The sequence below is a fragment of the Poecilia reticulata genome, linkage group LG23 (assembly GCF_000633615.1).
Source record: "Poecilia reticulata strain Guanapo linkage group LG23, Guppy_female_1.0+MT, whole genome shotgun sequence".
NCBI classification, from domain to species: Eukaryota; Metazoa; Chordata; class Actinopteri; order Cyprinodontiformes; family Poeciliidae; genus Poecilia; species Poecilia reticulata.
The window spans coordinates 6,088,996-6,102,161 of NC_024353.1; the positions used below are offsets into that span (position 1 = coordinate 6,088,996).

The 13,166-nt window shown below is 38.4% G+C and overlaps 2 protein-coding genes across 5 annotated transcripts in view; both read right to left on the minus strand.

Moving 5' to 3' along the window:
* Window positions 1-354, minus strand: part of LOC103459310 (N-acyl-phosphatidylethanolamine-hydrolyzing phospholipase D-like) — a 2,841-nt gene extending 2,487 nt beyond the window's left edge. The window contains exons 1-2 of the mRNA XM_008400777.2: window positions 253-354; window positions 8-121 (exon numbers count right to left, since the gene is read on the minus strand). Of these exons, the coding sequence (XP_008398999.1) occupies window positions 8-121; window positions 253-312 (174 nt within the window). The 5' untranslated portion in view covers window positions 313-354. The remainder of the gene's footprint in view (window positions 1-7; window positions 122-252) is intronic.
* An 8,122-nt stretch (window positions 355-8,476) lies between these two features.
* Window positions 8,477-13,166, minus strand: part of phtf1 (putative homeodomain transcription factor 1) — a 38,703-nt gene continuing 34,013 nt past the window's right edge. For all 4 annotated transcript variants that reach the window (XM_017302909.1, XM_008400753.2, XM_008400751.2 and 1 more), the window contains 13 exons: window positions 12,200-12,428; window positions 11,965-12,111; window positions 11,724-11,880; window positions 11,577-11,647; window positions 10,908-11,036; window positions 10,741-10,826; window positions 10,470-10,662; window positions 10,261-10,392; window positions 10,091-10,177; window positions 9,807-9,962; window positions 9,638-9,733; window positions 9,429-9,554; window positions 8,477-8,758 (listed from right to left, as the gene is read on the minus strand). In XM_017302909.1, coding sequence (XP_017158398.1) covers window positions 8,738-8,758; window positions 9,429-9,554; window positions 9,638-9,733; window positions 9,807-9,962; window positions 10,091-10,177; window positions 10,261-10,392; window positions 10,470-10,662; window positions 10,741-10,826; window positions 10,908-11,036; window positions 11,577-11,647; window positions 11,724-11,880; window positions 11,965-12,111; window positions 12,200-12,428 — 1,630 coding nt within the window. In that variant the 3' untranslated portion in view covers window positions 8,477-8,737. The remainder of the gene's footprint in view (window positions 8,759-9,428; window positions 9,555-9,637; window positions 9,734-9,806; window positions 9,963-10,090; window positions 10,178-10,260; window positions 10,393-10,469; window positions 10,663-10,740; window positions 10,827-10,907; window positions 11,037-11,576; window positions 11,648-11,723; window positions 11,881-11,964; window positions 12,112-12,199; window positions 12,429-13,166) is intronic.

A 13,166-nucleotide genomic window follows, 5' to 3' on the forward strand; every position in this document is an offset into this window, starting at 1 on the left:
TCGTTACCTCCAGTCGGTAGTCCAGACGGAAACTCTTACGGGAAGAGCGGGAGGAACTGCTCTTCCTCGGTGTTCGAGGATCCACCTTTCCACCTTCGGCACCTTGAGGCAAATCACCATCCTTAAGAAAATAAATAAATAAATTCAAAGAGCGATTTAAAAAGCACGCAAGAGCAGAGAATTTAGCACCAAAATCAGCAGAAACTCATCCAGACATGCAACATTTTTCAGGATAAAAGTGTTGACTGTTACCTCCACCAGGCCTGTTGTCTCTTCCAGCTCTGCTCTGTCTGAGGATTTTGGTATCTCCATGTTTCTACCAGCACAACATCTGTAACAGCACACAGAAACAAGTTCACGCTTTATCAATCTACTGAATCAGTTTTTCCGCCTTGCTCAAAAGTACAGCACACAGACAATAACATTACTACACCTTCACACCGCTGACTCGTTTACCTCGACTGGAACGATAACAGTCGACAGTTGAGCTGTAATACTTTGCAGCTCAACTGACCTCAAAAATGTGCAAAAATGAGTCATTTTTGGCAAAAATGGCTATTAACAAAGCCTCTCAGCTTTCAGAGTTAAGTAAACAATGATAAATTACAAAATTGTGAGATATACAATCAAAGCTAACGAACATCTCTATATAGAGCCTAACACTATGGATGTGTAAGATATTTTATTAGTAATTTCTTTCTGCAGGTCTACTTTGTTATAGGAAAGTATTGCAATATTCAAACCCGCAATTTAGCAAGATATGTAAATCAGAGCTAAACAAGACATATTTTGTCTTTACAGAATTACACTATTAAAAATAGAAACAAAGGCACAATGCAACCCTTTAGTGTACTTTAATCTATAAAAAAGAGCTGCCTGTTTGCTGCAGTGGAGGAAAGCAGAGCTGCATCAAACTTTAACGTGGAACTGCAGAAAAAAGAACAAAAGCAAAAATTGAATTGTTAATGCATGCCACCATGAGAAAAGCCTACTGAGTTTTGCTTAAAAAACTTTTTTTTAAATTAAAATCACACATTTTTGACTCATGAAGTAATTTTTTATTTTTTTTGCAAAACAAACTTATTTGCGCTTGTCAGAAATCTTTTCTTGCCAAGTTTTTGTTTGTGACTCAAAGTTTTGCTCGTCATTCTCACATGACGTCGTGGGCGGGGCCTAAAATCACAACAAAAGATTTCTGATGTGTGCAAATAAATGTTTATGTTTGGTAAAAATGAGCTATGTAATTTTAAAAAAAGGATTTTAAACAAAACCTTGTTTTTTTTGGGCGTTTTTTTTTTTTTTTTTTTTTTTTTTAAAAAGGAATCATTACAATTCCAAAAGTTTTGATTACAATTTTAGTTTACTTAATTAACTGAGGTTAGTTTTTTTTTCATTGAATAATTGGGAAAAAAATGTAACTTCGTACTCTGCGAACCAGACCCTAAAGTCTGGATTGAGTTTTTTCCCCTTCATTAATGACACACTTTTATTACATTCATTATATCTATCATGGTAATTCATGGTGAGTTGTTTTTAATTCTAAATGAATATCCTTGTTGGACTTTTATTTAAGTGTTATTCTCCTTCAAGATACATTTACCTAACGCCAGAATAAATGAAATGTACATTATGCAGCAAATTAGAAGACATATATCCATTATGGAACGAAGCTGAAGTTGGTTTGCATTTCTAGCTTCCAATAGCTAAAGGGCGATTCCACTTAATTTGTCACGACCTTCCGCATCTTTAATCAACTCTAGTTTAAAAACTACTACAACTAGACACTTGAAACTTGGACTGGATTATTCTCCGCTTCAAGAAGAATCTTTATAACCATGTTTGCAATTTGTGAAACCCTTTTCTGATTTGTGAAACTTCAATAAAGGTAGATTATCACCATTTTTTGCATCTCTTTCATACTAGAACTGCTCTAATTAGAAAACTACAACACCTAGACACTTCAAACTTGGACTAAATTATTCTGATCCAACAGCAGAATATTTATAACCATGTTTGCAATTTGTGAAACATTTTTCTGATTTGTGAAAACTCAATAAAGGTAGATTATCACCATTTTTTTGGGAACTCTTTCATACTAGAACTGCTCTCATTAAAAAACTACAACACCTAGACTCTTCAAACCTGGACTAGATTATTCTGCTCTAATAGTAGAATATTTAGAACCATGTTTGTGATTTGTGAAACTTTTTTCTGATTTGTGGAACTTCAAAAAAGGGCAATTTTGCCCTAATTTTTGGTCTCGATCACACAGGAGCTGCTCTAATTCCAAAACTACAAGACCTAGACTCTTCAAACTTGGACTAAATTATTCTGTTCTAATAGTAGAATATTTAGAATCATGTTTGTGATTTGTGAAACTTTTATCTGATTTGTGAAACTTCAGTAAAGGGTGATTTTACCACTTTTTGGCATCTGGATCACACTAGAACTGGTCTAATCCCAAATCTACAACACCTAGACACTTCAAACTTGGACTAGATTATTCTCCGCTTCAAGAAGAATCTTTATAACCATGTTTGTGATTTGTGAAACATTTTTCTGATTTGTGAAAACTCAAAGTTAGATTTTCAAGATTTTTTGGCACCTCTTTCATTACTAGAACTGCTCTAATAAAAAAAAATACAATTCCTAGACACTAGAAACTTGGACTGGATTATTCTCCTTTTTTAAGATGGATATTTAAAACCATGTTTGGTATTTGTGAAACTTTTTTCTGATTTGTGAAACTTCAAAAAAGGGCTATTACACCACTTTTTTTTTTTATCTTGGTCACACGAGAACTGCTCTATTTCCAAAACTACGACACCTAGACTCTCCAAACCTCAACTGGCTTATTCTCAACTAAGAACAGAATATTTAGAACCATTTTTGTGATTTGTGAAACTTTTATCTGATTTGTGAAAACTCAATGAAGTTAAATTTCCACCATTTTTTGGCATCTGGATCACCATAGATCTACTCAAATTAAAAAACTACAACAGCTGGACACTTCAAACCTGGACTAGATTATTCTCGTCTTCAAGAAGAATCTCTATAACCATGTTTGGGATTTGTGAAACATTTTTCTGATTTGTGAAAACACAATAAATTTCAATTTTCACAAGTTTTTTGCATCTGGATCATCATAGATCTGCTCAAATTAAAAAAACGACAACTCCTAGACACTTCAAACCTGCACTGGATTTTTCTACTCTAATAGAAGAATATTTGAAACCATGATTGTGATTTGTGAAACCTTTTTCTGATTTGGGAAACTTCAATAAAGGTCGATTTTCACCTTTTTTTGCCTCTGGATCACACTAGAACTGCTCCAGTTCCTAAAATACAACTCATAGACTCTTCAAACTTGAGCTAGATTATTCTGCTCTAATAGCAGAATATTTGAAACTATGTTTGGGATTTGTGAAGCTTTTTTCTGATTTGTGAAACTTCAATAAATGTTGATTTCAGACGTTTTCTGGATCTTGGTCACATGAGAGCTGCTCCAGCTCTAAAACTACAACACCTAGAGTCTTCAAACCTGGACTATATTATTCTGCTCTAATAGTAGAATATTTTAATCCATGTTTGGGATTTGTGAAACCTTTATGTGATTTGTTAAACTTCACTAAAGATCAGATTATTATTCACACCTGTTCCATGCGGTTTTTTTTTAGTTTTTTTTTTTTTCAAATTCAATTATAATTCAAAACCACTTTATTAATCCCAATAGGAAATTAAATGTTGTTGTATCTCAGGGGTGCCTAAGTCCAGTCCTCGAGAGCTACCATCCTGCAACTTTCAGATGCATCCCTGCTCCAACACACCTGAATCAAATGAGTGGCTCGTTACCAGGCCTCTTTAGAGCTAATCCTGGTCTGCTGGAGTAAGGATACTTCTAAAAGTTGCAGGATGGTAGCTCTCGAGGACTGGACTTGGGCACCCCTGTTGTAACTCATTAATCCTTCAACGAGTTATTGTCCATCATGCTGGCTGTTGGAAGTAAAGAACCTTTGCAGGGGTCTGTTAAGTGAAGTTAAGTTTCACAAATCAGGAAAATGTTTCACAAATCCCAAACATGGTTTTAAATATTCTGCTGTTAGAGCAGAATAATCTAGTCCAGGTTTGAAGTGTCTAGGAGTTGTAGTTTTTTAATTACAGCAGATCTAAGGTGATCCAGATGCCAAAAAGTGGTAAAATCACCCTTTACTGAAGTTTCACAAATCAGATAAAAGTTTCACAAATCACAAACATGATTCTAAATATTCTACTATTAGAGCAGAATAATTTAGTCCAAGTTTGAAGGGTCTAGGTCTTGTAGTTTTGGAATTAGAGCAGCTCCTGTGTGATCGAGACCAAAAATTAGGGCAAAATTGCCCTTTTTGTGAAGTTTCACAAATCAGAAAAAAATTTCACAAATCCCAAACATGGTTCTAAATATTCTGCTATTAGAGCAGAATAATCTAGTCCATGTTTGAAGAGTCTAGGTGTTGTAGTTTTTTAATGAGAGCAGTTCTAGTATGAAAGAGTTCCAAAAAAATGTTGAAATCTACCTTTATTGAGTTTTCACAAATCAGAAAAATGTTTCACAAATTGCAAACATGGTTATAAATATTCTGTTGTTAGAGCAGAATAATTTAGTCCAAGTTTGAAGTGTCTCGGTGTTGTAGTTTTCTAATTAGAGCAGTTCTAGTATGAAAGAGATGCAAAAAATTGTGATAATCGAACTTTATTGAGTTTTCACAAATCAGAAGCGGAGAATAATCCAGTCCAAGTTTCAAGTGTCTAGTTGTAGTAGTTTTTAAACTAGAGTCGATTAAAGATGCGGAAGGTCGTGACAAATTAAGTGGAATCGCCCTTTAGCTATTGGAAGCTAGAAATGGAAACCAACTTCAGCAATACTGAAGAATGACTGATATCATTAAAGATACAGGGAAGAAGCTTTTTAGTTATCTAGCTTTGCTAGCAAAGTCGTTAGCTAGCAACTAGCTAATAGCACAACAACAACAGCCTAATGTCTGTATGATAAAAATACTGAATCGATAGATAAGCAGTTTTTCCTCACCTGGCTGTCTCCTCCCGCTCAGTAGTTCTTCAGAGAAAGGCAGACGCAGAGGCCYGTCRGTGTCTGTTGTAYTTCATTACCTCTCTGCTTAAACCGCGACTCCGAGCTGAAGCAGAAACGATACTTCAACGTTGTCCATCATCTGACAAGTAGCAAGTCTACTCCACTTTATTCACCAAAAACATTTTTTTATAATTAACCAAAAACTGTTCTGTAATCTGGAACGTTCGCTACGTTGAGCTCCGCAGTTAGCCGCCTTGTCTCACTGCGCGAGAGGCAACTGCAGAGAGGCAACGTCATGCGTCATGGGTAAAAAGGTCAAAGGTAACAAGGTGACCGGCTTATTATGTTATACAAAAAAGAAACAAAAAAGCAAATTTTAGTACATCTTTTCATGTGTCAGAAGAGGGCTTAGGAAATAATACCAACGAAAAAAAAAAAAAAAAGATTTTAACCAAAAGTGCACTTGGGGGCAAGGAGCAAAAGGGGCGGGTGCTCAAGCACCCTCCGCCCCCTCCACGTGCCTGGATCACTGTGCTATCATTTTTTCCTATTTTGAACGCCATATCAATCAATTTCATTTATTCAGACAATTGTAGTCCCTAAAAAACAAATGTTTTTGTAATCATCCATTGCCATACAAACTATGGTGCCAGTGATTCTACAAACTAGATAAGAATGTCACTGAGCCGATGTCGAAAATATGGAAAAATTACTATGATTAAAAATTTGACCAAAAATGAGTCATAGTATATAATATGATGTCGAAAATATGCAAAAATGAGTCATAGTATAGTATGACCTCAAAATGTGGAAAAATGTGTCATAGTATAGTATGACTTCGAAAAAGTGCAAAAAAGAGTCATATGACGACGTAAAATGTGAAAAGATTAGTCATATGACGTCGAAAAAGTGCAAAAAAGAGTCATAGTTGAAAAAGTATGTCATAGTATGACGTTGAAAAAGTGCAAAAATTAGTCGGTGTTTGAGGTCATTTTTTATGTTCTTCCATAGGATGACTTGCAAAATTACCATAAATGACACATACATATGTTGAAAAGGAGCTAAAAAGAAAGTATAGGATGATGTACAGTACAGCATGCTGTCGTAAATTTCCTCAAATGATCCATAATGCTTCATAATGGACATTATTTCTGAAGGGAAATAAATACATTTAAAAAATATTGTGATAAAGTTCATTATTTTCCATAATGTAATGATAAAAATTAAACTGTCATATATTTTAGATTCATTGCACACCAACTGAAATATTTCAGGTCTTTTATTGTTTTAATACTGATGATTTTGGCATACAGCTCATGAAAACCCAAAATCATTGTCTCAAAAAATTAGCATATTTCATCCGACCAATAAAAGAAAAAATTTTGAATACCAAAAAAGTCAACCTTCAAATAATTATGTTATGCACTCAATGCTTGGTCAGGAATCCTTTGGCAGCCTTCAATGCGACGTGGCATGGAGGTAATCAGCTTGTGGCACTGCTGAGATGTTATGGAGCCCAGGATGCTTCGATGGCCTTAAGCTCATCCAGAGTGTTGGGTCTTGCGTCTCTCAACTTTCTCTTCACAATATCCCACAGATTCTCCAAAGGGTTCAGGTCAGTACAGTTGGTAGGCCAATTGGGCACAGCAATACTTCATGGTCAGTAATACCAGTGGTTTTGACACTGTGAGCAGGTGCCAGGTTGTGCTGAAAAATGAAATCTTCATCTCCATAAAGCTTTTCAGCAGATGGAAGCATGAAGTGCTCCAAAATCTCCTGATAGCTCCAAAATCTCCTGATAACTGCTGCATTGACCCTGCCCCTGATAAAACACAGTGGACCAACACCAGCAGCTGACGTGGCTCCCCAGACCATCACTGACCGTGGGTACTTGACACTGGACTTCTGGCCTTTTGGCATTTCCTTTTCCCCAGTCTTCCTCCAGACTCTGGCACCTTGATTTCCGAATGACATGCAAAATTTGCTTTCATCCGAAAAAAGTACTTTGGACCACTGAGCAACAGTCCAGTKCTGCTTCTCTGTAGCCCAGGTCAGGCGCTTCTGCCGCTGTTTCTGGTTCAAAAGTGGCTTGACCTTTGACCTGGGGAATGCAGCACCTGTAGCCCATTTCCTGCACATGTCTGTGCACGGTGGCTCTGGATGTTTCTACTCCAGACTCAGTCCACTGGTTCCGCAGGTCCCCCAAGGTCTGGAATCGGTCCTTCTCCACCATCTTCCTCAGGGTCCGGTCACCTCTTCTCGTTGTGCAGCGTTTTATAGCGTTATAAAAAACAACAGAGCCAGAAATTCAATAATATTTTTTATTTTTCTTAAAAAAAAAAAAGACCTCAGACACAAAAAAAGCTAAATATTCAGACTTTCTGAAAAAGAGCATTACAACATAGTCTGATACCTTTAGTCACTTTCATATAAATCATGTTTTCAAAACAGTAAATCATGCCTCTGCTTTCAGAACGTAAAGAATAAACAGCCGTTACAAATGTCAATAAAAACCAAACAATACTCAAAGTATTTCTGAAGGGAAATAAATAAATTTTAAAGCATAATGCTAAAAATACATTCTTTTCCCAGCAGAGACAAAAACAATTAAATAAGCGCTTTGGTCTTCCTCCTCAAATGCTCTCGAGACATAAGTGATAACGCTAGTAACTTTACAACTCGAACTTGTTTTGAGGCTTCTTTTATGTCAGCATCCTAATCACAACTTTACGTACCACGTAGGATTTTCCTTCAGAGAATGATTTGAATTGTCAAAATAGGAAAATGCTAGCTAGCATTTACTTCCAACACAAGTGAGGTACATAGAAATGTGACCACAAAAACATTTGTAACTTTCTACCCCATAAAATCTGATGTTAAAGTGCATATTTCTCATTTGCATACAGACGTTACTAACATGCGTTGTCTCAGACCTACTGTACGGCAGAGAGATCTGTGAAATCCAGTGAAGTATATAAAAATGCCTTTGATCAACACTGAACAAGATAAAACAGCATCTTTTAAAAGTAACCAACTCTCTGTTCAAGAACCTCGAAGTGCTCAGGAGAATGAAACAGCTGAAGTTTATCTACAAATTATACAAAACACTAAAACGTCAGGAAGGCTTCGCTGCTTGTTAGCATACACTCTGTTTTTATTTGTCCTAAGCTACACATGTATTGCTGTAAATACTGCTGAGGCCTGAAACAATCTGGGTTTAATCGATGATTGTTTGTTGCAGTGCTGCCGTGTTCTGCCAGGTGAGAACAAGTCACGGATCTATTTTCTCAGCAACACCAGCCGACGCCACCACCGTCACCAGGTAATGTCTACATGTGGGGTTTAAACTGTTTGCTGCAGATATGTAACCATTAACAGCATTAGAAGTGTCACCCCCTTCATGTTTTGCCTTCAAGCTAAAAAAAAAAAAAAAAAGAAGAAAAGTAACGTGCAGCTGAGAACATATCTTATGTTCATAACATGTTTTCCAGAAGGCAAATATAGCTTTGTCTTGTGTTACAGGACACAAATGTTGTACAACGTAGAATTAAAACAAAACTTAAGTACAAACACTGAGAGGGTAAATAAATAATCTGAATTGCACAAAGTGAAAACATTGAAGGTCAGGAAACTGATATGTCCAGACTGAGATGCAGTTTCTCTTTATTGTCATGATTTGATCTTCCAAAGCTGCGAACAGAAGGAGGAAACAGGTTAGACATCAAAACTATTGGCTATGCAGGCATTATTATTACCCTTACATTAAAAGCTTTTTTGGTTTTTCACCAGAAATTTACATATTCATAATTACATCTGAACAGTTACTTTTCCTGCATTGACTAATAATGCAAAATATAAAAATAACTGAACACAGGTTCAGATTTACGCACTAATCTTTGATAAAATAAGTTGCAGAGAAAAAATATGTTCATATTAACAAACAAATAGGTTCAATTTGGATCAAACTGTTTGAGTTCAGTTAACCTGTCAGACTCCACCTTTGATATGAAGAAGACTGGTCAAATATCCTGACAGTGTAATGCCAGAAGTGGTTTGATGTCTACAAATAATCTGGTTTCTCTGCACCATCCAAAACTAGTGCAGGAAAATAAACATTTGAGATTATATTAATTATGTAAACCCTATTAAAATACGGAAAAGTCATTTAAATTGTTACAGAATCATCCATCTGTAACAATTTAACCATCCATCCAGCTCTTTCCTGTGACCTAGCTAAAGCAGCACCAGTTTACCAGAATTACAACAAAAAAACCAAAACCCTGCAATATAGAATAGTTTTGGAAATAGAAGTCAAATTATTTCTAATACTCTACAGCTAGTAGGACTTTATTGCTGTTACCTTGAGATTAAATCCTAGTAAGTCAGAAATGACTCCTGACACAGCAGACAGGATGACGACCTGGGTGATGTTGTAGAGCAGAGGGTTCATGGTCAAACCGTACAACCTGAACGGAGTGTCCAGCTCCTGGACGGAGAGAAAAATCAGACGGCAGAGTGAGAAATCCAAACCCTCTGCATCTAAGATGAGTTATGAGGCTGAGTTGGCACCTTGAGTAGCTTGGTAGCCAGTTTCAGAACGTTATTGACCAGCGTCAGCTCCTCCTTCTTGTTCGGCTTCTTCTCCATCTTTAGATAGAGGTTGATCTACGAGAGACAGAACGGGTCAACGTGACTGTGGGAACAAAACCCCCTGCTGCGTCTGCAGTCTGCATTATACCTGTTCAGTGAGCAGGATGGAGGTGTTGCTGTACTTCTTGCTGGTTTCTGAGCCCAGGGTGACGAACCTGAGCAGGAACAGAGACAAACTGGTGCACCAGATCACCAGCTCCCAGTTATAGTGATACTCCAGGAACGTTTCATGGACGTGGAGAAGCTGGAAGAAGATGAAGAGGCAGGTTGGTGGAGTAGAAGACTAGACTAGAATTACTGTAACTAGATGCTGTTACAGCAATTGGGCTCCTATTCTATAACTTAAGTTTGTCTAAAGTCTAATTTTCTCACCTGGGCACAGCAGATGAAGACTACTGACAGAGTGAGGAGGAAGGCAGAGGACACAATGACGTCCACCGAGCGCTGAGGACCTCGTCTCTGCAAATTCATTCAGATTTGTATCACGTCTTCCAATAAGACGGAGGTCATATCATGAATATGTGCTAATATTAGTGGTGTACCTTGAGGTAGGAGCGCAGCGACAGCCACATCTTAATGTTCTGAACTTTCTTCAGTCTGAAATGTGGGACTTCAGACTTCCTGGCTCTGCGGGCCGATGTCAGGTGACCGAACAGCTTGGCGAACAGCAGCCTCTGAAATCCGCAGATCAGAGGAGCTACAAACACCTGCTGGGTCTGATCGGAAATTATTCAGGATTTCATCCTCTTACCTGTTTGTAGGTCCTCTCTGCTACGCTGAGCAGGAAGAAGAAGAGCCATATAAGGCAAACACGCACCAGGAAGCTGAGCGTCACCATGGTGATCACCAAGGCATCAGATTCAGAGCCTCCCCCCAAAACAACAGAGAGAATCTCATTGGCTGAAAGCGTGGTGAACTGATCCAGGTCACAGTACTGGATCAACCTGTGGAGGGAGGAAACATGGAAATGAGGAGCGTTTCCAACATGAGATGATTTTTAGGAACGTTGGAGTTTGCAGTACCTGTAGACAAACGGTGTGAGTCCAAGTGTGACTGAGACCAGGTTCCCAAAGACCTGGTAGCCAATACCAGGAGTGTAGAGGTTCACCTGAACACAGAGAGCAGTGTCGGCGTGGATGACTCAATAAAACGTTAATCTCCTCCCACAGATACTCAAAGTGCCGCTCACTCTGTTCATGATCATTCCACTGATCTCCAGGACAGACATGTCGGCCTTCTTGCACTCGTTTCCCTCCCAAACGATGGCGCTCACCCTCTCCAGGCCGGGGTTGGAGCTGTGCAGCCAGGGAATATGACTCTGCAGCAAAAACAAACAACCGATGACCAACACAAAACTCAGAAAATGTAAATATTACCAAGAGAATAAAACACTTAATACACAATGTTTTGTTGTGGCCTACACAGTCACTGGAAAGACTACTGACTTGTGCAGCAGGCATCCTCTAAGTTCATTGTTGGCTGTTTAAAGAGTTACATCCAAGCATATATGTAAAAAGTTGAGTGGAAGGAAAAAATACACACGGATAAACAGAGTCCTGACCAACTTAAGGTTTTTTCTGTAGGGAGTGTAAATATAAAGGATCAAACATGTTCAATGCTTGGTGAGAGAAAGAACACAGATTGGAAAAAGAGTGTAGTTTCTGGAAGTCATTTCTTATTCTATTAAATATAAAAAGCTCAGTATCTAAAAGAAATAACAGACCAGATTTCTACTATGCTGATCTTCCTCCATCCTCCTAAATAAGAGTTAAAATGCCAAACTCTTCAAAAACATCAGAAAAAAGGCATAAAATTCAACAAGCTGAGCTGTAAACATCTGGACTACATGCTTTCACACCTGATGGAAAGGGTCGTCTCTGTATTCCTTCTTAGATGGAGGACATACAGATGCCCCTCCTCCTTCTCCCTCTGCAAAAACAACAATCACAGCATAAACAATCATGCTGGAGCCCAAAGTTTCCCCTGAATGTTTGAACCGTCCCACCTGTCTCTGAGGTGCAGGACGACCTGCATTCTGCGCAGTGCAGGAAATCCTCCCACATCAGGTCCTCTGTTTCCGACTCATGCCGAGTGCTCTCAGAGTCCTGGGTTCTCATGCTGGAACATCTGGAGCTGCAGCTGGTGCCGGATTTGGGAACGTCCTGAAAGGCGAAAACAAAGGGTTGTGATTTTTAAGAAGCAGATTCTGCGTGGTTTTCTCCTTTTAATCAGACTGCGTGGCTTGCCTCCACAGCGTAGTGCTTCTTGTAAAGATGTGTGTTTTTGCGGTTTCTGAGTGTGCAGTCGCTGTTCTTTCTCTCGGACGCCCTGCGGAGGGCGCTGTAGGATGCTTCAGGATCCTCCTCGCTAGATGCTTCATCAGATGCAGGCTCCTTAAAAGTCAAACAATTAAAGTAGTGAGAAATGTTCCCTGATTTTTTTGTAAAACTAACAAAGTCGAGTGAATTTCTGAGTCATTACCTTATTGCCGCCTGCCATGAGCAGCCCTGAGCTGTGCGCTGCGTGAGAGTGTGAGGGCTGGATGTGAGGGGTCCAGCACGCCTCGTCTGGCCGGGTCAGTAGGTCACATCTCTGCTCTGGCAGCTGAAGCCCCTCCTCGCTGCTGCGGTTGGTAACCCGGCCATCCAGAGACACGTAGCCGTTATCCGTCTCTGTCGATTTATCGATGGACAGCTTGGACTTCTTACATCTACAGAGGAAGGGAAGCGAGTGGCCAGAGTCAGCAGATCGGGCGTCATTCGGTCTTTATAGGGTGCATTAAACACAACGTCAACAATACAGAGGGTCATGTGTTTATACTGAACTGGAGATGAGTCCACATGCTGCAAATACGAACAAATTAAATTGTAGCAAACTTGTTAAAAATTGGTTTTGGGAATGGGTGAATAGATAAGTGAATTATTAAAGGGCATATAACCTTTTATAGCCAAAAATGCTAAAAACACAAAATAATTTTCTCCTATCTCAAGTAACGCTCCCTAAAGCAGATAAATCACTATTATGTGAGGATGAGATGACATTTGACCATCAAATGTCATCTCATGTTTAAAGATATTAAACAGTGAGACTATTAAGCTATTTGTCAGCATATAAAATTATTAGGTAAAAAAAACGCTGTCTTTTTTTCTTTGTGCCTGAGCCAAGTGAAGTCGTCTTCCATCCACAATATGTTTTAGTATAAAGTGACTTTGATGTTTCTTGTTGTAAAAGCCGTTTATAAACTTACTGAGATCGAGTCACATGACAGGATGCTTCGATTTTTACGTTATTGTAGCGCACATTTCCAGATACTTTCTAAAACATTCAAAAGCTTGGGAAGCTGAAATAAATGCCTAAAGCTCATATTTTTCTTCTTACAATTCTTTTGCATTTTAAAAAATGTATGTTATATGCTCTTTAATAAGAAAATCGAGTGAGATGTTCAAGT